Here is a 27596-nt window from a genome sequence, read left to right as displayed (position 1 = left end):
TCTGCCCATTTCTGTTGTGTAAATACTCCTACCATGGCTGATTTCAAGCTACCAACTTGAAGTCACTGAAGACGGAATTGGGAAAAGATACACACATGAAGTAGCTGGCTTCAGCTATGTGCTAGTGGCCATGCGTAGCCACAGTAGCAGTCTGGGTCTTTGACACCATGAAACACCCAGAGATTTTCCTCTCTTCCAGCTTCCTTCATTTGAAGAGAAAATTAAATTCTTTCTTGTTCAAGGTACTCTTTTGGGAGTCTGTGTTACTCACCAAGAAACTGAACACTAACATAGAGGGGATGAGAGAAAACAGTATTTGCTGATGATGTGCTTTTCTATATAGAAAAACCTAAGAGAATCAACACCAATATATAAATAATTAGAACTAAAATAGAGTTTGGAGAGGTCGCTCTAAGTAAAATCAATTTACAAACTAGTATTCCTTTTTACCAGCAATAACCAACCAGTAAATGTAAAAGTAAGATATGGTAGCAACAAAATTATAGAAGGTGCCTAGGGACCAACATAAAAAATGATCTTGATAGAGAAAAAAGTTTAAAGTTTTTTAAGGACTTAAAGAGATTAAGCAAATGGAAAGAAATTCAATTGATGCATTGTAATATGGTCAAGATGTTATTTCTCTCTAAATATATCCAACAATTTAATGCAATTTCCATCAAAATTCCAGCAGAATCTTTTAAGGAACTTCATAAAGTTATTTTAACATTACATGGAGAAATAAGATCCATGAATATCTGAGTAAAATGGAGAAAAAAGAATAAATAGAGAAGACATCCCTTACGAGATTAAGTAAGCCACATTAATCAAAACAGAGTGATACTGGGCAGGCAATCCCAACTTCAGGAGAGTGGTTACTTCTGGGGTCAGGGAAATGGGGGATGGGATTCGAGAGGTGCTCTCAGGGAATAAAGTTAACAGAACAAATCAAGGACTGTTTAGTATATTGGGTTGGGGTAGCTATTTTTTTATTATGCTTCAGGAATATATGTTCCATATATTCTTTTACATGTCAAATATTTCATAAATTTAAAAATAGAAAAAGTAAAAATGGTATTAAAATGAGGCACATTTTAACTCTAGGAAAATAGTTTTGCATGGTAGTAAATGTAACCATAGAACTCAGCTTGGCTCAGAACAATATTGTGATGCAATCACATAGAGAAGAAGGCCACGTAGAAGAGGGATGTAAGAGAGAGAGCACCCTCATCCAGCATGTTAGTATTAAAAATAAGACAAGACAGGACTCCAAAATGGAGTTGCTTATATTAAACCCCACATCACCAAACCAAGACTTAATTACAGTTTTAGTTCTCCCAGAAATAGAATTAAACCAATGAGGAATTGCCTGATCAGCACTAATTAAATAATCTGCTTGACAGACCTCTGTCATCCCCTAAAGGAAAATAACCTTGCAATAATCCGATTTTTCACCTAATGTAACTTCCTTGTTCTTGCTCCCTTCTGCCTTTAAGTCTTTTTTTTTGTACAGCTCCTAGGGGCTGTTTTCTATCAGCTAGTTTGGATGCTGCTCAGTTTATGAATTATTGAATAAAGCCAATAAGATCTTCAAATTTTACTCAGTTGAATTTTGTTTTTTAAGTCAAGAAGCAACGTGTAAAATTAGTAGCTCAAGAGGCAACAGTATATGTCTGTTATTCTGAAAACAAATCAAATAAAACAAAAAACAGGCATATACCCAGCAGAAGAAACAGCTGAGAGTTGATGGTGGTTGCTTCTGATGACAGAAATGGGGTATGAGGTGGGATGTAGAGAAAAAGAGAGTAATTGTTTACATGATATTTAGCACCATTTGCCTTTTGCTTTAAATACTGCCCTGTGGTGAGGAGAAACTTGCTGCTTCTGAAGATCTTGATAGAGCCTATAAAAGGACAAGTCAAGGTGTACTGTTTAGAAGGACTCCTTAGAAGAAATTCAGCTCCTATTCTGCACTGCCCCCTCTGTTTTGCCACTCTCTTCCACTGCTTGAGTCACAAATATTTATGTCCTTCTGGGCACAAGAATAATTTTCCCTAGATTGTATACACTTTGATGATGACTCAGTCTTATTTTCCTGCCTTCCTTTCTTCTTCCATTCTTTCATTTTTTCTTCTTGCCTTCCTCCTATCTGTCTGTCTGTCTGTCTGTCTGTCTGTCTGTCTGTCTGTCTATCTATCTATCTATCTATCTATCTATCTATCTATCTATCTATCATCTATTTCTCGTTTCAAAGGTGCTCTGCTTATTTATTATCATCTTTGGCCCCCAGGTGACAATCCATCCATGACATATTATCATCAGTAGTCTATTATCTAATTATCTATTTATCATTCATTCTTTCATTCTTTTATTCTCATATCCCTTTAGCATTCACCTTCTTCTTCCAGGCAACCATTCTACTGCGTTTAATATATTTCTTTTTTGTTCTTTATTCTTGCAAAATGGGTATTGTTGTATGAATGTATTGTGTATGTGCATGGATTTTTAAAAGTCATGTTAATAATACTGCATCGTAGCTCTCATTTTTGTCATTAATTATATTTTTGATGTGATGTGACATCTAATACATTATTTCCAACTGTTGTGTAATAGTACAATTCACCTATCAGTCTCTGGTGATGGGCATTAGGGTGTCTCCAACCCTCTGCAATCTCCAATACTGCCAACAATGCCCCATAAAATAAAATTAGGTCCTTACTTCACATCGCATAGGAGTAAAAATCTAGATAATTAGAAATTCAACTGTAAAAGATCTTAAACTTTTAGAAAATACAGGAGCATATTTTTATAACATTAGGGTAAGGAGAGATTTATTAAAATCTAGAAAACTATAAAGAGACAATTGATGGATTAAATATATTAAAACTTCTGTATGATAATAAACAATGAAAAAACAACTGACGGACTACAAGAAATAACTTGCAACACATTTAAACTGTTGAAAGGTTTAATTTCCTGAATATAAAAAGTAAGAACTCCTACAAGTCGATAAACAAAAGACAAAAACAAGTTTAGAATGGACAAAAGACCAGAACGGGCAGGTCCTTCAACAGGACCAGTAAACACGAAAAGATGCTCACATGCATCTATATGTTTTAAAAGATTTCTTGTTACCTTAAGTCTCTGAGTGTTAAAATACACCTTCTGGATTGAATGAGTGTTATCATTATTTGAAGTATATAAGTGATCACGTTAAAAACTTTCAACCTAAAAAGTAAAAACTTAGGGAGTGAGGGAGGTTGAAGAGGGTAAAAGAGGTCAAATACATGATGACGGAAGGAGACTAGACTTAGGGTGGTGAGCACACGATAGAATATACAGATGTCTTATAAATGTACACCTGAAATTTATATTATCATACTAATCAATATTACAATTGATTAAAAAATTAAAAAATAAAGTTGCACTTAGCCAGAGAAACAATTAAGAGAAATAATTATGGCGCTGAGAGAAAAAGAACAACTGCCTTAAAACAAGAAAGTGCCAAGAAAAGTTTAATTAAAGTGCTTTTCTTTTTGGCTCTCAAAAGGCAGCCACTCAAGACTGTCCCTTGACCAAAACGCATAGCTGCTAAACGTTTTAACAGCAAAGAGCTGACGTGTTTTGTCAGCGGCATAACTGAATCAAGCTTACACTTGAAATTTGAATCAGTTCCTAAGCAAACCGCCACAAGCAACACAAAATATGAAAATCTGGTAAGCAAAAAAGCTAGATAAAACACCTGAAGCTATTTTGAAGCATAAAACTACTAACGTCTTCTCTATTTTTCAACAAATAAAAGTAGAACCACTCAGACAACGTCCTCTCCCTCTCACTCTTCCAAAAGAAGAGAAGAACGATCATCAACGGCAAGTGGCAGTTACACACGGAAACACCAAATGCCCACTTCACGCTCAGAAGAGGACGTCCTACCTCTTCCTCGTGGTTTCGGGTGCTCTACACGTTCAGAGAAACTTCTCTAGTAACAAACTATAGAAATGATCCCTGAAAGTATAGTCTTAATTTGAAATTGACAAGTTCCGCTAGGCCCATAGTATCTGTACACTTTTAAGTCATGGTAAGTAGTTTCCCTAGTTCTGGTTCCACTGGAAAAAGACAGAGGCTTTTCAATATGTACAGTCTTTCCAATGCTATCACTTAACATTGCATTTTAACATTTTGAGTGCAAAAGAAATTTTAAAAATTTAAAGCTGCCAAGCTTCATTAACATAATACGGGATGACAGCCAATCACAACTTGCATCTTTAAAACCGATGAGGCATTCGTCCCTGAAAGCTACAGGAAATGGCGCGCTTTTCCCTTGCCTAGTGAGAACGGAGCGGATACAAGTGGTTAGTAAATTTTAGAAGTTACACGCTATGGCTGTGCTAAGAGTTTGACTTTCAAACTCTGGTGAATTATAGACAGGTCAGCATGACTGTGGCAGGGAGGGGAACTGAGTTATTAGGAACTAGCGTGGGAAAACTTTGTTTTTGTATCATGTTTATACACTATATGTTCACACTTTTTGAGTTCTTAAAATAAAGCTAGTTGGTGGATTTAACGTCCAAACACAAAAAAGTAAAAATGTGTTGGAAATGCATTTCCTAATAAGATGAACAAACTATTCAATTGGTTCACATGCAGTGAGTTTGTCACCAATTCTATTCCCATTTTCGTTTACAATAATAGAAGACCTGAGAAACCTTCCCAGATCTAGTAATGTCACTATATATGTCCCTTTGTTTAATGTCCCGGCTGGTTTTTACATCCCGGGCACTGTGGTGTGCTCAAACAAATGGGATATTATGCAGAAAATAAAATAGGTGAACTGGAACAAGACTTATAGATACAATGAAATAAATCTTTAAAACATAATGTTGAATTAAAAAAGCAAGTTACAGAAGGATGGATAAGGTATGATATTTAAATAAGTTTTTAAAACACATGACCAAGGAAGGAGCAGGCAGGAAGGCGGAGTAAACACTGTGTTTGCTTCTTCCCATGACCACATTAAAATTACAACTAAATTATAGAACAATCAACCCAGAGAGCCATCTGAAGACATGTCCTATAACTAAGGAGATGAAGCTCGTTGAGACTGAAAGAAACAAAAACCAAAACCCAAAACAAATACAATAAAATAAAAAAGAAAAGAAAAGCAGTCATATTTGAAGTGTGTAATGATGTATCGTGAAAACAGCAACACCACATGACCAAGGGTGGATGGAGAACATACCAACTTCAGAGTAGTGGGTATTACTGGAGACAAGGGAGCAAATGGAATTGTGGGTGTACGTTGCAGGCTTTGACTGTATGTATAAGGTTTTGCTTTGTTTTACAAGAGAACAAAATCACACTTCTATTTATTTACTTTTCAATGAATTTAAATCCTTGATGGGTATAACATCATGCAGATTTTGTGTCTGAAGGCCTTAGCAGGAAAGTTGCTTCAAGATTTGGCATGAACTCCATCACTGTTTCCATGGGCACAAATTACCTTTCCCAGATCACTCTGGGAGTGTTTGGTTTGACACCAGAAGTCACTGTTGTTCTTTGCTTTGTCTACATATGCATATCTCTTGTCTAGAGAGAATTCTGTTCACCTTCGGTTTTCAGAAGAGCTATGTGCTCTCTCTAGTTCTGGAGACTTCGCTTACAGCCAGCAAGAATGGCCTTGGACTGTACCCTTCCGGACATGTTTGTCATTTTAGAAGTCCTGTTCCTGGCAGGCCTCCACGTGCTCCAAGATGGAGGAAAGAGAGCTATATGAGGTTCTCTTTTACTTTTCAAACAGATCTAAAGCACATTTGAAGAAATGTTCATACCAATTAAATCTAAGCATCAGGTATGTTTTTGTCCTCTATACTTTTCAGTGGAGTTAGAAGCAGTTCATGATGAATTTTTAAAATCATAATACAAGAGAAGTTAGGAAGTAGAGACAGGAGAAAACTAAGAACTCCATTTTACGATAGGAGTTATTTTACCTAATTAAAATACATGTTGAAGTCCCTGATGTTTGAATCAATTTCAAGATTTGTGAGGCATTGTTTAGAAAATTGTAGAAGTCACTTTTCAAAGTTTAATATAAAAATTCATTCAAAATTGTACCAGTTGATGTAAATACATCCACAGTAACGATTACTAAGTTTCTTAAGGTCAAGCTCAGTGGAAACTGTTTAGAATGAAAAATTCCATTTGCTCTCTGTGGTTGCAGGAAAGTTTGTGTTTTTGTTTTGAAAAAAAAAAAAAAACCTGACAGAAATCTCTATATTAAAAACACGGTGAAAACTCCTATCTGAAAATATATTTGCACACTGATTTTCATAGCAGCATTATTCACGGCGGCCAGGACATGGAAGCAACCAAAGTGTCCTACGATAGATGATTGGATAAAGAAGCTTTAGTACATATATACAATATTACTCAGCCATAAGAAGAGATGAAATACTGCCATTTGTGACAACATGGATAAACCTCGAGACAATCATGCTAAGCGAAATAAGCCAGACAGAAAAAGTTGAAAACCACTTACTGCTTATATGTGGGATATAAACCTAAAAGCAATAAACAGACAGAGACTCACAGACGTGGACAATAGACTAGTGGTTATGAGTGTGTGTGTGGGGGGGTAGGTAGATGAGGCAAAGGGGGTCAAATATGTGGCGACAGGAAATCTAACTATGGGAGGTGAACACAGTGTAAATACGTATATGCCTTATTGTTAAAGTCACTGTGTTGTTAAAGTGTACAGCTGAAACTTACTGAATTTCATTAACCAATGCCACCTTAAAAAATAAAAATAAAATAAAATAAAACAGTGAAGTTATTTTATTGTTGTTGTAGTTGATCACCATATTCCATAAGGAGAACATGGCTGGAAGGTGTTGTAAGTCTAGTGGGTTCCTTCCCTCTTTGTTCCCCCAGTCTCTTCCTCCCTCCTTCTCCCTTTCTTTTTCAGTTTGGAGATAATGGAGCCTACTTGCTCTTCAGGGAAGAACCGGTAGAGAGGACAGAAAGATGGTGCTGTGAGGGGAAATATGTGAAAGCAGCACAGGCTCTGTGGGCTTGGGGTGGGATACAAGCCCTAGAGGAGGGGTGGATCTTTGATAGGAGGAAGGCAGAGACTGGGGCTTTTAGGCTAGGAGGTGGGAAGGTAAGGGAAATAAATGACTTGTGCTTTCTCTGTGAAATCTGTGTGAGGTTATCTGCTGAGAATGAGAGTTGGGGAGGTGGTGTGAGATGATTTTGATGAGAGAAGGTATAACATGGATGTCTTGGGAGTGGGAATAGCTAACTAGCAACATGTCAAGTAATAGTGGGGCTTTCATGAGAGGTTTGGCTCAGCTGTCTGATTTTTCCAGCAGCCCAACTGCTATAGGACAGATGCTTAAAACGTGGAAGATTGGGGCTTTGCCAGATGCTGAAAAGGTAGAGGAAGATGGAGGACAAGAGAGGTGAGAGAAGAAGGAACTGCATGAGAGTGACAAAATAGAGGACCAGCTCCATAAATGATCATCATTGTGGTGGAGCTATTACCTACACTCTGTCCTTCCCCTCCTTCTACCTGTGACCAGAGTCAGAATCTGGGTCTTTTCTCTTAACCTGAGGTAGACCGCCATCCCCCTACTCTCCTCATCCATCTCCCACTTCCCCCTCCCATCTATTGCTTAATTCCTCTCTCCTGGATCTTTACTCTTTGCCTCTGCACTGGATCCTTCCTATCAGTGTTTAAACATGTTTAACACTCTCCTAATATTTATGAAAGGGGAAAAAAAGGCTGCCTTTAATGTCACACCCCTTTCAGCTACATTCTCTCTTTAATTTTTCAGGGTCAAACTTCTCAAAAGGGATGCCCACACGGTCACCAACTTCCTGTAGTTGGGTATCCATCACCCTCACTCTGGAAACAGCTCAGGCCAAGGTCACTAGCAACTGCCCTGGGGTTGAATCTAATGGACTTTGCAGTCCCCATCTTACTTGATCACTCTTTTGACAGAACTCACCCTTTTCTTTTTTGCTCTTGATTTCTGTGTTGTCCATACTCCTAGTTTTCCTTCAACCTTCCTAATTTCTCATGCTCCTTCTGCTGCACCCCTTCTTTAGGCCACCGTTCTCTAGGGACCTATCCCAGATGGTTTTCTTTCCTTACTTTACACTCTTTCCTTGGGCAAATCCAGGTTTTCCCCTGGACCAGGCCACCATTTATTGCTCTCTGGCTTTACTGCTTAGTATCCTAAATTGTCTCTGAGGGGGAGCAGAAGTTGCCACTCTCAAATATGCCTTTTTTAAGATATTATTTTAAGCTGGTTATATTTAAGAAATGAAAGACTCAGGAAACACCTTTGACCTTCCTCCTAATTGCTTTAAATAGAGAATCTGCTCCACAAAGGAAGCTATCATCATAGATAACAATAGTTTAATATGAACTAAGGTGTGATAGACAGGGGGTAACCTAGCATAGCCCCTTTGATCAAAGTCCTTTCTGCATCTCATTGTTAAAGATGGCCCAGCAACCACTTATTTATCAAATATTTGCTTTTCCATTTCTATGTGAATTGCCTTCCTCCCCTTTGAAGTCTTCTGGAGGCCCCTTCTTCCCCCCCATCCCCACCATTCTCCTTAGCTCAGAATGACAGCTAAGCCTTAACTGCCCTATTTGTCCTTGGGTCCCATATTCTTATGGAACCCCCCTATGTACATATGTAATAAATTTGATTTTCTCCTTTTAATCTGTCTCATGTCAATTTGATTATTATATCAGCTAGAAGAACTTAGATGGGTAGAAGGAAAATTATTTTTCCTCCTTCACATCTCCCAAATTTCTTATTCACCATATGGTCTCCAAACTTTAGCCAGAATGAGTGTCCAGTAGTTCTCAAGTTAGCCTGCATCAGAATCACCTGAGGATTGTTAAAACTCAGATACCTGTATCCCACCCCAAGTTTCTGATTCAGTAGGTCTGGAGCGGGGCCCAATCACTTGCATTTCTAACAAGTACCCAGATGTAGTAGGCATATTTCCTAGGGTATCATAAAAGGCACCACAAACTGGCTGGCTTAAACCAGCAGTTCCCAACCTTTTGGCACCAGGGACCAGTGCTTCTATGAGAATCTAATGCCTGATGATCTGAGGTGGAGCTGAGGCGGTGATAAGGTGGTGCTGGATGCGGCTGCAAATACAGATGAAACTCCTGCTCAACTGCCGCTCACCTCTTGCTGTGTGGTCCAGTTCCAAACAGACCACTGGTGCCAGTCTAGGGCCTGGGGGTTCGGAACCCTTGGCTTAAACAACAGAAATTGATTGTAGCACAGTTCTGGAGGCCTCATCTTAATTACATCTGCAATGACCCTATTTCCAAATGAAGACACGTTCTGGGGTGCAGAGCTGTTAGGACTGCAACATATCAATTTGGGGGGGGGTCACAGCTCAATTCATAACACGAATAACACCATGTGATACTGATGCTGCTTTAAATCACTAATCTGATCATATTTTTCTCCTCTAATGCTTTTCAATGGCTCTCCATTGCTGTCAAGGTAAATCTAAGCTGATAGCTTGGTATTGAACGCCCATCAAAATCTGGTCCCTGCCATTTAGCCCCTTACCCTTTCACCACTGGAGCTCACACTGATTATGGTGCCTATCTTCTAGAATGCTCAAGCTACCCTACTTCTTTGGAGACTTCAGTGCTTGGCTCATGTGTCATTGAACATTCCGTTATCAGTGCTCATCACACATACCCACCCATCTCCTAAAATCTAGCTCAGGGTTTCACACAGTGCTTATAGAATTTTTGTTGAATGAATGTTTGAAGACAATTATTTTCAAGACTTTTTAAGTCAATTTTAATTTTTTTTTAAATTCAAGAGAAATTTTAACAGCGAGCCATTTATAAAAGTCATTATTTCTGGTTGAACCAGGTTTCTATATATAGTCTTGCCAATCTGGTTTCTGCCCCACCCCCGCGCCATGGCGGCCCTAGGCGGAGAAGGAAAACTAACCAGCTATTTTAAGATATTTCCGGAAACCAGGTTGGTGACCCAGCTTAATTTACATACCCACAATGCACTGCACATAATCTTTCCTACTTTAAAAAGGCTGGATTCTTCTTTTTGTCTCCTTTTCCCCCCATAAAAATGAGAATGTTTTCACAGAATTGTCTGAACTAAAGGTAGAAGTCACTAGCGCTTTTGAGGAACTAATGACCATTGATGAATTAGGAGGTACAGTTACCCGAGAACTGTGAGAGCAGGGTCGTAAAGCATACTCTGGTTTCTCTTCAGATCGTATAAATCTTTCGCCTTTTACTAAAGATTTCCGTGGAGAGGAACAATTCTGAGTTTTTACCCAATTTTTTGAGGCCTTGCTTTTTGCAGGGCTACCAAGAGTGTTCAAAAACAGAAAATGAGTTTGTCTTTTTGGATAAACCTAGATGACCGGCTCATTCGTGCAATGTAGTGTGATCTGAAATAAAAGAGTGTAATAAAGCGCTTTATTTACGTTACGCGTTAGTTGATCTTTGAAAAGCAATTTTTTTTTTTTCCGGGAATGTCCGAGTTTCTTAGCTGCAACTTTCTCTTTAATAAACTGGGTGGCTCTACTACAAAACTCCCCTTATCAAAATGTTCCCGCAGCACCGGTCACCGTGCTCCACGTATGTCTCTTACCCCTTGGACTCAGAAGCCAGCCCAGGGCCACCAACAAAGCCGATTTGTCGTCTGGATAAACGGATGAAGAATGGGTGGGTGCATAAGTCGCCTTACTGCTCCAAGATGCCGACTCGACTTCTCACCGTGGGCGGCGTTACATCCCCGCCTTCTAAGCTGTCTTTAGAGAAATATTCATGTCTCTGGCGTGCTTTGGATTGTACTGCTCGTTCTCGCGGAATTCCATGTTCTCGTTGGAGAGGCGATGCTGACCCCCGATGGAGGAAGGAGGGATAAGCGCCTTCATCCAGGAGGACCCGGGAGGGAGGGGCCATCTCAGGAAGGCCTGCCAGCCAAAGCCTTACCCGCTAGCAGCCACGTTGTTGTAAGTACATTCACAGAGATGGCGGATACACTTCATTCGTTAGACTTCGAATTTATGCTTACACGTTAGAGGCTACTAAGCATTAACTTGAACTACCTCCTGTGCCTAGCTCAGGGGCCTGGCACTGAGCAGTCGCCCAATAGATGTTTACTACCTATAGAATATCTAGTTAACCTGCTTTTGTTGAAAACTTGAATAAAACTTTTAAAGTTCAAGCTTGGCCCTATCCACATTTTTCTCAGGCAAGGACCACCTCTCTGGGGCTCTGGCTCCAAGGGTTGCACTTGTGTGACTGCTTTTTAAAAAGCTTTAACAAAATTTAAATGTAATTGGTTGCTTTTTATATGACACATATTTATGTATTTTTTTCCTAAAGAGATAATTTAGCTTTAAAAGTAGAATTGGATCATGTTAAAAATAGAAAATTCTCAGGTTTATCTGATTTCAAATTTTTATGTGGATCAAGACAGCAAGGAATTGTTTGTTATATATTTAAACTTTAAAAATAAACATACTACGTGACAATCAGATGCAATACACAAACCTTAACTGGATTCTATATTTTTTTTAAAAAGGAAAGAAAACAGAAGATACACTTTTAGGACAATTATGGAAATTTTAGTATGTACTCATTTTAGATATTGAATTGATAATCGTATTAGCTTTCTTGTTGCTCTTGCAACAACCACAAACTTAGTGACTTAAAACAACACAAATTTATTCTCTTACAGTCCTGGAGGTCAGAAAATCTAGATGTTGTGGGGGCTGCATTCTTTTTAGAAGGTTCAGGGGAAAGTCTGTTACTTTGCCTTTTCCACTTCTAGAAGCTGCCTGCATTCCTTTGCTCAGGACTCCTTCCTTATATTACTCCAACCTTCTTCTGTGGTATCATCTCTTAGTACTAACTCAGGATCCTTTTGCCTCCCTCTCGTGAGGACCCTTGTGATTACACTGGGCCCACCAGGATAATCCAAGATAATCTGCCCATCTCAAGACCCTGAATTTAATTACACTTGCAAAGTCCCTTTCACCATGTAGGGTAACATATTCACAGGTTCCAGCGATTAGGATATAGACGTATTTGGAAGTCATTACTCAGACTACCACAATAATGGTATTGTAATTATGTAGGAAAATGTCCTTATTTTTAGTAGAAACATAATATGAAGTATTGAGAGATGACGTCGCGACAGCTAAAACTTTCAAATAACTTAGTAAACACAGAAAGTTAGAGATATTTGTTTTAGATTTTTCTTTTTAGGAGCGGCAACCTTTGGCTGACCTCACAGATTGCAAGGACCTTGTCAGTTTACAATACCTTATTTTTAAAAATTTTTTACACCTACAGCACCTGGTCTTCCTAGGTGGTCTCTCATCCAAGTACTAACCAGGCCTGACCCTTACCTTCTGAGATCAGACGGGATTGGGCTTGTTCAGGGTAGCACAGCTATAGCTGGTTTAGATTTTTGTATTATACTTAAGATTTCATTTTTTAAAGTTCCATGATTTTTATTAAACTATGATTACCTTAGGCCAGTGGTTTCCAGATTTTGGATTTTCCAGTTAAGATTTCCAAAAAATTTCTGGGGTACACTGACTATATTTTTTACTTTTGTTTTACAAAAGAAAGGCCACTTCAAGACTAAAAACAGAAAGACTTGACCCCAAAGGACAGGACGTTTCTTTAAAATGGGAAATCTATTTAGCTTTATGGAAGCATAACTATTTTTGTTGACTTTTCTCTCCACTCTCGGCCTAAATAGCAGAAAGCTGCTGCTCAAAATCATTTGGGGAGGGGCTAGGGCCCCTAAGACTGACAACATCAGGGTTGGTGGCGCCCTCTTGTGGCACCATGAAGAATTACTGCCGTCCTACCATTTACTATGTTTTGAGGGACAACCCCTTCACAATACCTCTGTTATTTATTCATGTGTATCAGGCATTGTTTTCAGTGTTTGGGATATATCAGTAAAGAAAAAAAATCTCTCTCTCTTATCTATCTATCTATCTATCTATCTATCCATCCATCATCCATCCTTGCCTAGTGGAGCTTACATTCAGATGCACAGACAGACAATAAATAAATAAATATATAAATAAGTGCTATGGGAAAAAATAGCAGCGTAAGGGAGTCTGGGGGACATAGTGTAAGAATTGGGAGTGGTAGTGTGGATTGCGACTTAAAAAAAAATAGCCCTCATTGAGAAGGTGACTGTGTAGAGTTGAAAGGAGGTGAGGGACTTAGTTGTGCAGTTTGATATCTGTGGTAAGAGGTTCTAAGAACAGAACCTCTCTCACCGTTCAGCAGAAAAGTCAGCACAAAAGTCCTAAGGTAAGAGCTCCTTTATCAGTTAAGAAACACACAACAGTGTGTCTGGAGCCAGTGAAGGAGAAAGAGAAAAGCAGGAGACCAGTCAGAGGTAATGGGAGACAGAGCACCTAGGGCCTGATCTCGTTTGACCTCCCTCCGCCCTCCACACGTAGAGAACACATAAATAGCAAGACTTTATTGAATTCTTCCCAGCGGGCAGCTCTCCCTCTCCCCCACTGACGATCCTAACCCCCAGCCCCCCACCTAAGGCCAAGTGGAGTGGCCCTGAGACGGACTCAAGCTCCTTCTGCTGGGTTTTCTGCCACACAGCATTGACCTTCCTGGTTTGCCTCAGAGGCTCTGTTACTCCTTTTCTTCCATGTCCTCCTGGGAGTGTGTGACGTTGTCCAGCTGCTCCTGATCAGGAAGGCCTAGGTAAAGCCTCCTGCCGCTAAGTGAAAGGCCACTGAAGTGTAATGCTGGAGACAGAGAGGTGAGCCTGAGACTGGGTGCTGGCTGTACCTCTGCTCCAGGTCCCCTCACTCCCCACTCACCTCTGGTAACGTTGACTTTGTTGGCTGCCAAGATGTCCGCCTGAATGCTATCTATTTTCATGTGCAAGTCCTCAGGGTTGCTCTGAGGACAGGAGCAAGGGAAACACAGCTGGGGTGCCCGGGGCAGTCTGGACTTGGAGCTGGGCTTGAGCAGAGGGATATTGCAGGAGGGAGGGAGCAGGCAAGGGAAAGGAAAGATGCCGGAGGAGGGGAAGACCCCAAGCCCAGACAGACCCTCTTGCACCGGGCCACCAGGCCCAATCTTTGTGGGGGGTGTAGCAGGGGAGGGATGGTGTGGAGGAGGCACCATTCCTTCCCCGCCAGGGCGGATTGGGAACACTTACAAGGAAGAGCTCGTAGAGTTTCTCCCCCAAGGACCTGCGCACGTGCTCCTCCACCAGCGGGAATAGCTGCACGAAGTACTGCAGCGGGGCAGGGGGCGGGTGGGCTGCGTGCCTGTGGTGACCACGCCTGGTGCCCACCGCCCCACCGCCTGCTGCCTGCTCACCTCCAGCGTGAGGCTGGCCTGCCGCTGGCTGTTGCTGTGGTCCGTGTTGCCCATGGCGGCCATCAGGCCGTGCACCACGCGCAGGTGCAGCATCTCCTCTGCGAGGCTCGTGTTGCCGCGCGCCAGGACCCTGGGCCGGGGATTCGGGCTGTGGTGATTACTGGGGACTCTCCGGCGCCAGCCCGAGCCCTCCCGGGTCTACTGGCTGCATCTACCCACTACCCGCTGCCCGCTTACCCGATGGCCTTGGCGGCCGCGGCCTGCTGCAGGAACACCGGCAGGTTGGCAGTATGCTGGAGGACCGTGGAGTCTGGCGAAGGGGCGGCTGTGAGGCAGGGGTCCCTCCCCGCGCCGGGTGCCCTCCGCCCTAATCCCAGCAGATCCCTACCGTTGAGGATCTTGGGTTGCAGTTTATTGGTCTTGACGGACGGTATCAGCAGGTGCACGAGGCCCTGGAGCAGCGCTATGCACACTTCGTAGTTGACCAGGTCCTTGATCAGCTCGATGGCTTGGGAAGGGCAGAGACGATGGAGAAGCCTGCCACTCCAACACTCCCCACCCCCACCAAGGAAGCAAAGAGCCCTTTGAACCAAATAACTTCCCTTTACCCTCACCCTCTTCATGGACCTTTCCTGACCTTTAATTGGCCAGCACTGAGCAAGGGGTGTGGGGGCAGCTAGGCAGGCAGCACCTCAGTCCTGCCTTCTTAGAGCTGTGGTTACAAAGGAAGAGGAGGAGCGGGGCATCCAGCCGCCCCCACGACCCAACCAGCCATAGCTGGAGGAGGAAGGGTTGAGTAGCGAGCCCACCCATCAAGGAGGCTTAGCAACTGTCAGAGCTGGAGGTCCCACCTCTGCAGGGCCATCTTCAGCTTTGAGGAATCCAGAAAGATTCCTGGAGGGAAGGGCTGGGTCTTCAAAGGGAGACAAGGATGGGGAAAGACAAGGAGTAAGAGGGAGAGAGAGTAAATAGTTGGGAGAATGTCCGGCAGAAAATGAGAAAGGGGTAGAAAGAAGGTGGACAGCAGTTTAGAGTAGCTTTAGTTTCTGATGAACCATCATTATTGGGCCCTTCTTTGCCTCGGCTCTGTGCTAAGGGCTTTCCATACAGTACCCCACTGAAGCTCACCATAACTACATGAGGTTGGCTTTGCAATAACACTATGCCTGTTATCCCCATTTTACAGCTGAGGGAATGAGGCTCAGAGAGGTAAAGCACTTTATTTAAGGTACCACAGCTTCGAAGTGGTGGAAGCAAAAGGAAGGAAAGATTTGGTTAGGAAGGAGGAGGGAATTGGAATCTATTGAAGGGATTTTTTTGTAGATATTTTCCACTCATTTCTTCCTTCCAGCATTCACTCAGCCTATTGGCAAATCTGCACAGAATGCCTATTGTGCCAGGCACATGGTATGGTGACAAGTGCTATAAAAGGGGTCAGTAGGCTGTAGAAGTGCCTGGGAAGATAGGGAGGACTGCATATTTTTGTGAAGAGAGAGGAACCAAAGAGAGGCAGAGCTAGAAAGGGGCAGGGTGAGATGGTAATGTGCCGGTATACCATGGTCCGCCCAGAGTAAATGTTATTCTAAACACGTGTGCTTGCTGCATGGTGGACAGGACTTAGAAATGTGCTGTCCTCAGCACAGGAGCCAAGTGGGGCCTATTTCTCCACTTACTCCTGGGGAAACAGGACTTAGGGAAAAGTTCTTGGTTCCCTGACTAGCTTATTTGCATAAGACGAATCGCTGCATTAACAGTATTATGTTTGCATAACCAAAATTAATCTTTTATTCCCTTGTCAGGAGATTTTATCCAGTAAGACTATGTTTGGGATAATTCTCTACAATGGGAGAAAAGCTTTCATTGGCAGGTGCAAAGGCTCCACAAGTGTTGGGGGACAGGCCAGTATGTGGGAAGATGGGTATGACAGGAAAACACACTCTTGTTTCTTTTCAGAATGGTAAAAGTTTTTTACTTTTTACTAAAGATTTCCATGGAGAGAAATCTTGGAGAATTGGTGAGTTATTTGAGACCTTGCTTGGGTAAAGCTCAATATTCAGTTTGCCAAAGACAGATATCTGATTTGTTGAAAAGCAAATAAGTCCTTAAGTAGGGAATACAGCCAATTTGTTCCTTTAAAAAGTAGTCTGGTAGGCCCTTTTTTGTCCTTCAGTTTTTAAGGTTTTCGTGAAAGGTCTAGGGTATATACTCTGTAAGTTTAAATGTGAACTCTTGTCTCTCTCTATTACCCGGGCAGAATTGGACCACTGGGTCTCTGAAAACTTGAGGTTTTCAGTCTGTAGTTTTCCAAGGCTGCGACATGGACCATCTTTTTCTAATAATGGTTGAGAACTGGGTGACCTTATCTTCCACCCCAGCTACAAGGGGGACGCTAGTAGGTCGGGTCCCATTGCCACCTGGGCTCCTAGCGCCCCAAAGCTAACAGCGCACCCAGGTGCACAGCTGGAAGCTGTGAGCCTCATTAGAGCAGCGAGGAGTGCGTCAGGTGCACAGCTGGAATATCAGGAGTCCAGTTTTGAACATGGTCAGTGACATCCAGGGGGAGATGTTGGGAAGGCAAATGGAAATAAGGGTCTGGAGCTCAAGAGAGAGGTCTGAGCTGTAGAAAGGTCACCCAACCACTGTGCCCGTCATCCACAAAACACTACTAATAATACTGACTGTTTCATCAGTTTCTTGTAAGGATTAAATGAGTAAAGAGCTAGAGTGGTACTTAGCATATAGGAAATACTTTATAAAGGTTAACCATTATCGTTTCTATCATTATAGGTGGTGATTAAAACCATGGGAGTGGATGAGATACCACAGAAAGAAAAGAGATGAGAAGAGGACCTGGGATTGAATCTTGAGAGAAAAAGAAACCAACGACTGAGGGACTGATGAAAGAAGAGAAATGTACGAAGGACCGAGAAACTATTTCCAGGGAAATCAGAGGAAGCCAGGGGTCTGGGAAGGAAGAGATCAGAGTATTCAGGGAGGAAGGTATGATCAGGAGGCTTTGAGTGGTTGAGAGTTCACGTCCAGTGAGGCCAAGAAGCAGCTCTGCAGGGCCCATGTTCATTCATTTGGCAAGTATCGACTGAGTACGTGTCAGGTACAGTACCCGTGCTGACCGAACAGAATGGCAAGCAGAACAGATGCAAGGAGTGGGCCACTGACACTCAGTGGAAACTTTAGTGCAAAAGGAAAGATTCCTCCGATCCAAAGAGGAACCATAGACCCCCCACTTCTAGGCAAGGTGATCACCTGTCTGATAGTTGAAGAAACCCAGAACAAATGATTTGCCCAGGGAATCAGAGTGAAGAGGAGACTGGGCTGCAGCAGGCAGCTTGGTATTCCCTTGGCAGAAGGAGCCTTAGAAATGGGTTTGCACTTGGGAATTGTGGTTGTGCCATGCAACTATTTCCAAGGCACTCAGCACTGATGAGGTTTGTTTTACAATTCTCCTAGAGCCTTGGAAAACCAGAGTCCCAGATCTTTCTCTTCACTTCCAGACACGACTGCCATCTGCTGGCCACAGATGAGAAGTGTGCTTCAGTGCTTGCATAGGTTTGCTTCCTTTTCCAATGAGGTAAGAATATACGTTTGGCAAGTTGCGCTGTTGTAAGGAAGAAACCTGTGTCAGGTTATCTTCCAGACCAATTGCATTCTGTTTCTGATTCCGGTACATTTTGCCACCTCTTTTAACACATTCTATCCAAAGCCCAATGTCAAAACATTACAAAGATATTTTATGTGCTATTTCATTTTTAAAAAGCCAGGCAACAAAGTTAATTAATGTTATGTGCTCTGGTGGGTATATGAATTGCTGAATCAAGAATTACTGTTGCGTGTCTTCCACTGGTATCTGCTCTTCTGGGCAAGTCTCACCAAGCCCAACCAGCCTGCTCACTGGCACTTTGACCTGCTCCTGACATCTGAGGTGAGCACTGCTATGCCAGGGGGACAAGGAGAGAGAGTACCAGGCCAGGGAAGAAGACACAGAGGTTTTGAAGTCCAGGCAAATGAAGAAATTAGAAACAAGTTTTCCTGAGGGCTTTCTATTAAAAACAAAAAACTGTGGAACACTGTATAATGAAAATTATAAATGCTAAGCTGTCCAGTTGAAGCGCTCACATAATTTTGGGGGAAATAACATATCTTTTAAGTGTATTCAGCAGATTTTTACGTGGAACTACCCGTTAGTGTCAGAGCCTTGTGACTGTGGTTCAATGAAGTTACACAGGACAGGTAGCCTCTTACCCAGCAGAAAAAGCCGAAACGACTGCTGTGTGAGCTCAGAGGAGGAGAGCAAAGGCACAGGGTTCTGTGGGGCAAAAGCTGTAGTTCTAAAAATGAGACCCTGTGGTGTTCGCTTGACCCAGTGAAGGGCATGGAGCTGAGAAAACATAATTTAAAAACTACATTTTATTGTAATAATAATGGCGTTGCCTATCCTCAGGTTTTGTCTGCTTCTCAAAACTGGTGAAAGAAAAATGTCTTGTTCTCATAATGCTGGAGAGACAGGATAGTGTGGCGATGAGGAGGTGGGTGCAGGAGCCAGACTGCCTGGGTGTGAGTCTCATCTTTGAGACTTCGGACAGGCTATTTAATTGTTCGGTACCTCAGTTTCCTCATCTGTAAACTAGGGGTGATAATAGTACCTACTTCTCAGAGTTGTTCTGAGGATTACATGAGATGATTAAAGAGCTTAGAACAGTGCCTGTCACATAGCCACCATCAGTCACTTGCAGCGATTATCAGTTATTATTACTATTATTATTACTACTGTAACAAGCTCTAGGAGTGCAGGGAGTTTGTTTCATTTGTTACTACATGCTCAGTGCCCAGCCCAGTGCCCACTCTTGTTGAATAAGTAAATGAATGAATGAAAAACTTAAATAATTTAAAAGTAAATCAATAAAGGACATTATTAAGAAAGTGAAAAGACAACGTACAGAATGGAGGAAACCTTTCTAGAATTCAGAATATATATAAAGAACTCTTACAACTCAAGAGCAAAAAGACAAAGAACACAATATTTTGAGTGGACATAGGACTTGAATAGACATTTTTCCAAGGAAGAAATATAAATGGCCAACACACACATGAAAAGATGCTCAACACCTTTAGCCATTAGGGAAATGCAAATCAAAACCACAATGCAGTACCACCACACCACATCCATGACGGTGGTTGTATATATTTAAAAAAGGACAATTACAAGTGTTGACAAGGATGTGGGGACATTGGAACCCTCATACCTTGCGGGTGGGAATGGTTCAGTTGTTACTGAAAATAGTTTGATGATTCCTCAAAAGGTTAAATAGAATTAACCATATGACCTGACAATTCCACTCTTAGGTATATACCCGAAAGAACTGAAGACAGGCACTCAAACAAATACATATGTACATGCATATTCATAGCAGCAGTGTTCACAATAGTCAAAAGGCAGAAATAGCCCAAATGTCCATCAGTGGATGAATGGATAGACAAATTACGATATGAACATACAACACAATATTATTTAGCCATAAAAAAGGATGAAGTATTGATATATGCTACCACATAGATGAACCTCAAAAGCATTATGCTGAGTGAAAGAAGCCAGATGCAAAAGGTCACATACGGTATGATTCCATTCATATGAAATACCCAGAATAGTTAAATCTATAGAGACAGAATGAAGGTTAGTGGTTTCAAGGGGCTGAAAAGAGAAGATGGAGAACAAATGCTTAATGGTACAGAGCTTCCTTTTGGGGTAATGAAAATGTGTTAGAACTAGAGGTAGTGGTAACATAACATTGTGAATGTACACTAAGTGCCACTGAACTATTCATTTTAAAATGGTTAATTTTATATTATGTGAATTTTACCTCAATTTAAAAAATGCTTTTATGAAGAAAAAAGCAAACCAAATATAGAATTAATTTTTAAATAAATCCTGCTTGGTATGAAGAATCTATGTAATGCCACAAAACCAAGAACCTCAGAAAAATTAACAGTGACATTCTTGCCCAACACCGGAGGGCAAGAGAAGAGATGTCGCTCATTCAAAGACTTGTCCATGTCTGTCTTGTTTGGTTCCTTAGGACCACTGTCTCCCTGCACTAATGTCTCTAGAGAATTCTACTACGTGAGTGCAGGGCAGTTTGCTCAGCCTGGCTGTTGTGCTTGCATCTGATAAGCCACACTTTGAACATTACTATATGAAACGATGATTTTATTAGTAAGTTAGGTTACTCCTAGGTTCTAGGTCAATTAGACAAAAATTTTATTCTCCAAATTACCATTTTTCCAAGTTCACAAATGTTTCCGTTTTACCATAAACCGGTTTCTTATAACTATTTGTTAATTTTTAAGCAATTTTCATTAGATGGTGTTGGTTTTGAAATACATCCACAAAGTTTTTAGTATGTTTTCTTTCAAGAGCTGGAGCCCAGTTCTCCTCCCCTTGAGTGTGGGCTGGACTTAGTGACTGGTTTCTAATGAACAGCGTGCAACTTCTGAGATTAGATTATAAAAGATACTGGGGCTTCCTCTGCTTTCTCTTGGATCACTTGCTCTGGGAGAAGCTGGCTGCCAAGTTGTGAGGACACTCACATAGCCCTACAGAGAGGTCCACGTGGTGAAGCACAGGCTTTGTGTCAACGACCAGCACTAACTTGCCAGCTGTGTGAGGGAGCCACGCTGGAAGCAGGTGCTCAGATGACTGCAACCCCAGCTGACCCCGTGACTGCAAACTCAGGAGACACCCTGAGCCAGGAGCAGTTAAGCTGCTCCCAGATTCCTGATCAACAAAAAACTGTGTGAGATAATAAATGTGGGTTTTATTTTTTATTTTTTATTTTTTTTTTGCCATTAAGGTTTGGGGTAATTTGTTATATAGTTATAGGTAACAAATATAGATGGATTGATTTAACAGCTTTTGTAGATTTCTGCAAAGTCTGAATACAATGGCTTTCATTCTGTCTCCATAACAGCCTTTTAAAGAACCTTCATTGGTCTCTGCCCAAGCTCTCTGTAGATGCAGGGGCAAGGAGTGGGGGTGGGGAGGAGAACCTGGCGAACGAACCTGCTGCAGTCACCATACCGCATGGCCTAGACTGCCCATCCTTGAGAACAAGGGATAGGGAGGGTGGGGCAGAGAAAGGGAGACCAAGAGCCAGAGGCGACTGAGGGCAGAAAGAAGGTATTGAGGGACAGAGAGTCTGAGGTCCCTGAGAACTTGAAGTTCAGGCTTCTCCGAGCTCTCTTAGGCCCTACCAATATAACCAACAGGAACTGCTATTACCTTCAGATATTTACAGGCAACATGTTTTCAGTAAATTGGTAATCTGGCGAATTAGGCACTCAGTAAATTAGTCATTTGGCCGATTGATTTTTGGCAAGCGTACATTCGGCAAATTAATCTACTATAATTGGTCTGTTTCTGATTAAGTCAAACAGTAATTTTTATGTTCCTAAAGTAATAATTGATTTGTAAAAGACACTAATATATTTATATATACATATATATTTCGAATTCCCAACAGAATTCATTAATTTGTCCTTCCAAAAAACTTTCTATGACTTTGAAATTTCTCTTCTCTAGGGAGGGAGACCAGTGAGTGAATATTTCTGTGGCTTTAGACAACTTGTCATAATTAAGTCCCTGCGTGCCTCTAATTCCTGGAATAGCAAGCCTCCCTGGGAGGAAATTGCCATTTTTCACTTCACAGCAATTATAAATGGAGATAAATTCCAGGCAGGCCCACTTTGGAGAACTCTTCCTTTAATTTTAATTTTGGCTCTCTTAGGTTATGTGGGATCATTATTAAAAGAAATTCTAAAATCTCAATTCTATGAAAACAAATACCCTCTCAGAAATTAGCATGTACAAGCGCCAGTACCCTTTCCCTGGTTATTTCTACTTCCAAGTGTAAAATAGACAAAATGGATCATCAGAATCTCTTGCAGTGGGGACTAGAAAGCCATTACTTGGTGCACTGTTTTCCTCCTCCACTTTTTTAAAGAACCTGGAAGGGTAGGATTTTCCCAGGACATTTAACACAGTGCTCCCTGACCCACCCCTTCTTCAGGGGCACCAGCACAGGTGTGAGGGAGGTGTAATTTTATGAAACCCAGCTCTGGCAGACAACCATATTTCAGGAATCTGCATTAAAATGTTGAGAAATGGAAGAAAAAAGAAGAAAGGGAAGCTTATCTTACTTGGATAGATATAGAGCTATCACCACATACATCCCCCCAGCTTCCACTTGTCTCACTATTTTAAAACTTGGCCACAAAATTTTTTGACCCTCCTCCCACTGAGATGTGGAGTCTAAATGCTTCCCATAAATCTGGGCAGGAAGCCATGATGTGTGATTTATGAGACTAGGTCGAAAATGCCACACAGCTTAAGTCTGGAATGTCTTGGAAGCTCGCTCTTGGCTGCCCCCTTTTGGAATCCAGCCACCAAGCTGAGAAGCCTAAGCTACATGGAGAGGCCACATGTAGGTGCTTCCATGTACTGTCCCAGCTCTGAGTCCCACCTTCAAGCCCCCAAATGATTCCAGCCCCCTCGTGTTACTCAAGACTGAGACTCAGGTGAGGCAAGTGAGGCTTTTGCCTCTGATGCAAAATTTAAGAGAGAGGCTAAGAAACTCATTAATCTTTTAAAAAAATCAATGCAATCTTTTTAACAAATCAAAAATTAATGCAAAGAAAATCACGATGAACAACATATCAAAATGTTAAGTAATAACAGGATCAGTAAGAGTACTGTGGGCAGCCATATTGGAGTCTAAGGCAAAAGGATAAATCAGAAATTGTGATCCTCACTAGCTTTACTCTAGTTCCAGCTGTGGCCCCCTGCCGTCTTCTAGGTGAGGCCCCCGGACATCACAGAGCAGGGATAATCCATCTCTGCTATGTCCTGTTCAAATTCCTGACCTACATGATATGTGTGAATAAAATAGTGATAGTTTTATGACACTAAATTTGGGGTGGTTTCTTATAAGCAATAGGTAATCAGAACACCTACCCTCTGCCCTAGAGGCCTTACCATCTCCTACCTTCCTCCAGGATGCTTCTCTTTTTCTTTCTTCTCCAAACCCTCTTCCTTGACCCTAAGCACTCTCAGGAAATAAAGGTCACTCAAGACACACAGCCTCCACTTAGCTATCTGGGTTGAAAAACTAGTTATTTCAAATTCTATTCCCAATATGATGACTGTCAGTACAAATTCGGCTATACACAATTCAGACATCCCAATTCGTTCATTCAACAAATATTTAAAAGTCTATTTTTGGGGTGGCTCCATTGTGTAGTGGTTAGAATGTCTGCTTTATACACAGAAGGTCCTGGGTTCGCACCCCAGGTGGAGCCACAGACCATACCCCGGGTGCCCCAGGCCCCAGGCCCCAGGCTCCGGGTGCACACCAGGAGCATGTGGGAGGAGACGCCCTGCCTTTAGAGATCCAGTTCTTAGGCAACATCTATAGGTCAGGGGTGGGAGTAGGGGGCAGAGAATTAAAGAGAGAGAAAATAAATAAATAAATAAAAGCCTACTTTTGCCAGCAGTGTTTAGATGCTAGTGATAGCCTCATTTCTTCTGGAATTGACTTTCTAACAGAGGACAGACAACAAACAAGTAGACAAAGAAACAAACATGTAATTTCCCAAGGAGCTAAGTGCTATGATTGGTATGATGGTGAGAAACCTAGGTGGGTGGTGGGAGGGAACGGGGAAGCTTTAGAGAGAGTCGTTGGCAAAGTCTCTCTCAGAGGTGACATCTGAGCTGACACCTGACAGAAAGAAGCTGTTCCTCAGTCCAAGGTCTGGGGAAAGAGCATTCCGTGTTTTGTTGGCCACACAGTTCGGATTTCAGTCTAGGTGTAATGGAAAGCCAAGGAGTGACATTGTCTAGCTTATATTTTTAAAATGATCATTCCGGCTGATTGTTGGTGGGAGAATGGACTATAGGGGGCCAGAACAGAAGCAGAAAGATAAGTTAGGAGGCAGGGTCGTGGATTAGCCTAGAGTGATCACAGTGGGGACAGAGAAGGTAAGTGGAGATAGAACCTGGAGGACTTGGCAAAGAAGAGACGGGGTGGGAGGGGAGAGAAGGTCATCTGGTATTAGTTCTCTACCTTCTACTGGAGCAATTGGATTGGTGGTGGTACCTTTTACTGAAAATAGGAGGAAGAACAGGTTTTGGGAAGAAAATCAAGAATTATATTTTGGCTATAAGTTCCAAATGTCTATGAGGTATCCACTTGGAGATTTCAGAGGAGCGATCAGGGCTACCGATACAGATTTGGTGTCTGAATATATAATATATATATGATATTTAAAGGCACAGGACTAGAAAAATCACACAGGAGAATGTGTTGATAGAGATATGAGAAGTATATTGACCCAACAATCTGGTAGAGAAATAGGAGAAACTAGCAGAGGAGATGACGGGAAAACCAGCGGGCAGGAGGAAAACTGGGAGTGGTACCACAGGAGCCAAGCAAAGAGAGCAAGTTACTTTTGACCAGCTGGGTCAAAAGTAGCTAAGAGATCAAGTAGGAAGAAAATGAAAAAAAATAAGACTCCCTACAAGAGACTCACTTCAGATTGAAAAATGTATATAGGCTGAAAGTTAATGGAATGGAAAAATATATTTCATGAAAATGGGAACAAAACAAACAAACAAAAAGCTGGGATAGTAATAGTTATACCAGGCAAAACAGACTTTAAAAAGAAGGCTATAATAAGGGACAAAGAAGGACCCAGTAATTCTATTTCTGTGTATTCAGCTGAAGAAACTCAGAACACTAATTTGAAAAGATATATGCATCCATATGTTCATTGCAGCATTTACAATAGTCTAGATATTGTAAATGGAGGAAGCAACTTAAGAGTCCATCAAAGGATAAAGAAGAAGTGGTATACACATATATACACATATACACACAGTGGAATATTACTCAGCTATAAAAAAGAATGCGATCTTGCCATCTGCATCAACATGGATTGGCCTAAAGGGTATTATACTAAATGAAATAAGTCAGAGAAAGATAAATACCATATGATTGCACTTACATGTGGAATCTATAAACAAAGTAAACAAACAAATAAAACAGAAACAAACTCATAGATACGGAGAACATTTTGATGGTTGCCAGATGGTAGGAGGGCTGGAGGGCTGGAGAAAACAGGGAAATGGATTAAGAAGTATAAGTTGGTGGTTACAAAATAGTCATAGGGTTGTAAAGTATAGTGTAAGCAATATAACCAATAATATTATTATGATAACTATGTATGGTGTCAGATGGATATTAGATTTACTGGGATGTTTACTTCATAAGCTATATAAATGTCTAATCACTATGTTGTATACCTGAAACTAGTATGATATTGTATGTCAACTGTATTGAAAAATAAAAAATTATTTAAAAAAAGGAAAAATGAGAAGCTGGCGGGGAACTTGGGGTTAAGGAAGGGTATGCATCTTTAAACACTATAATTTAATTTTACTTTTTTTTATGGGATATATCTTTTAAATATCTTTTAATCCATAGAGTACCAAGAAGGGGCTCCTTTTTAAGAGGAGGGATACGGAGCATATTTTTAAGTCAGTGGAGATGAGCTACCAGAGAAAAAGGGAGAGGGTAATTGCAGAAGAGAGTTCTGAGGGAACGTGCTTCAGAGAACAAGCAGACGTAGAAGAGGTGGCCTGTGAGGGAGCAGGAATACTGTTGCAATGGGAAAGAAAGCAGAGAACGTGGGCCAGGCAGGTTGGTGGATTTGGGGGTGGGACAGTGGACTTGTCAACGTAAAAAGAGGTGAGGCTGTCACCTGGCTCCTCTACCACTGACACCCTCTGCCAGGGACAGAGTCGCCAGACCCCCTAAGCCTTTCCATCTCTTGTTTTCACCGGACTCGGCCTGAGAATTCCCCTTTCCCTGTATTCTTCTCAGGGGAAGGATGTCACGCACCCCATTCTTACCCTCCTCCTTCCAAACCGTTCATTTTCCTCTTCAATATGAACAAACACAAACAAAATCCCAGTACTTGGCATAGTAACTGGCACAGCACAGATGTTCAATCACTATTTGTTTTCAAAAAACAACCAACCCTGTCTTTTCAAGGTTAGTCTATTCAGCTATATCACAGGATTCTCCATCCTGACTGTTGCCATCATCCTGGGGGGTGCTTCATCTTGGTGTTGCAATTTGGTACCCTTAAAGTCAGGGAAATTCATCTCTGATCCTCTTTGGTCCCCACTGTTAGGATTACATCTAAGATCTTTAGAGCCTCCCTGCCCTGCCTTTGGAGGAGTGTGAGCCGAAGCCGAATACTGTATTCTGGCCCTCAACCTCCGCGTCACCGGTCATGTGAAATAGTTCCCTCTAGTGGACAATCATTCCATATGCATTCTCTATATCCTAAGTTACATGAAGACTATTTTGAAGTACCCGGTAAAAAAGAATAATTTATTCATTCACACATTTCTTGAGCACCTGTTATGAGTCTGACATATCTGAAATTATTTTGAGGTACAGAGTTTCACTGTCATCACATGAGCAGACATCAAATCAAAAAGGCAGTGACAAAGCTTCATGCTCCTGCTGCTTCTGCCGCAGTGGTAGCTGTCATGTAATAATCACAGAGGGACTCTAAGATTGAGCCTGATATGGCAAGAAGCCGGGCCAGTCCTAACCCAGGAGGGGTTCATCAGTATAAATGAAGCTAAGCCACTTTTCATAAATTTATTCAACAAACTTCTATTGAGCACCCGTTATGTCCCAGGCCCTGATCTGAAAAAAGAGATGAGTCAGACTCAGTGCTGGCCTGAGGTTGCTCAGAGGTCTGGAGGACAAAGGCACAGAGGCAAGTAGTCGCTGATGGTATGTATGCGCAGTACTCACTCACTCACTCCCTCATCCATTCAACAAACATGTACTGAGGACCTAACATATGCTAGGGACTATGCTGAGGACAAAAGGACAAAAATGATTAGAGTTGAGCTGAAATTGTACACATTTTACATAAAGGAAAGTCACCATTCTGGACAGAACTGCACCAGTGGAGGGAGGCACTAGAAGGGAGGAGGGTGCAGGAAGGTACAAGGGAAGGAGGGCTGGCATTTGTGCAGAGGTTTAAGGCAGGTCAGGGAAGGCCTTAGAGTAGAAATGCTCAAGCTGAGGAGGGGCAGATG

At 41.7% G+C, this 27596-nt stretch overlaps 1 protein-coding gene, 1 long non-coding RNA gene and 3 other non-coding genes across 11 annotated transcripts in view; 3 read left to right on the top strand and 2 right to left on the bottom strand.

Annotated features, from left to right (window-relative positions):
- Positions 1-3803: 3803 nt before the first annotated feature.
- Positions 3804-4018, bottom strand: LOC111744444. The gene has a single exon (XR_002782167.1). It is a non-coding gene; the product is annotated as a small nucleolar RNA U3 (small nucleolar RNA).
- Positions 4019-10252: 6234 nt separating this feature from the next.
- Positions 10253-18014, top strand: LOC111744428. The gene is made up of 3 exons (XR_002782148.1): positions 10253-10741; positions 17192-17317; positions 17873-18014. It is a non-coding gene; the product is annotated as an uncharacterized LOC111744428 (long non-coding RNA).
- On the top strand, positions 10264-10380 carry LOC111744445. Its single transcript, XR_002782168.1, has one exon. It is a non-coding gene; the product is annotated as a U5 spliceosomal RNA (small nuclear RNA).
- The window catches only part of CUNH1orf228 (chromosome unknown C1orf228 homolog), a 40261-nt gene continuing 25073 nt past the window's right edge, over positions 12409-27596 (bottom strand). For 5 of the 7 annotated variants that reach the window (XM_023534971.1, XM_023534974.1, XM_023534973.1 and 2 more), the window contains exons 8-12: positions 14793-14912; positions 14642-14714; positions 14405-14534; positions 14241-14318; positions 12409-13978 (exon numbers count right to left, since the gene is read on the bottom strand). In XM_023534971.1, the coding sequence (XP_023390739.1) occupies positions 13706-13978; positions 14241-14318; positions 14405-14534; positions 14642-14714; positions 14793-14912 (674 nt within the window). In that variant the 3' untranslated portion in view covers positions 12409-13705. Of the gene's footprint in view, positions 14319-14404; positions 14535-14641; positions 14715-14792; positions 14913-27596 lie in introns of all 7 variants that reach the window. The other 2 variants (XM_011367565.2, XR_002782147.1) reach the window with 2 other exon arrangements.
- On the top strand, positions 16340-16450 carry LOC111744447. Its single transcript, XR_002782170.1, has one exon. It is a non-coding gene; the product is annotated as a U5 spliceosomal RNA (small nuclear RNA).

This window comes from Pteropus vampyrus, unplaced genomic scaffold, assembly GCF_000151845.1.
Source record: "Pteropus vampyrus isolate Shadow unplaced genomic scaffold, Pvam_2.0 Scaffold135, whole genome shotgun sequence".
In the NCBI taxonomy this organism is placed as follows: Eukaryota; Metazoa; Chordata; class Mammalia; order Chiroptera; family Pteropodidae; genus Pteropus; species Pteropus vampyrus.
The sequence above is the reverse complement of the archived record's forward strand: the minus strand, read 5'-3'. Positions and strand labels throughout refer to the sequence as shown.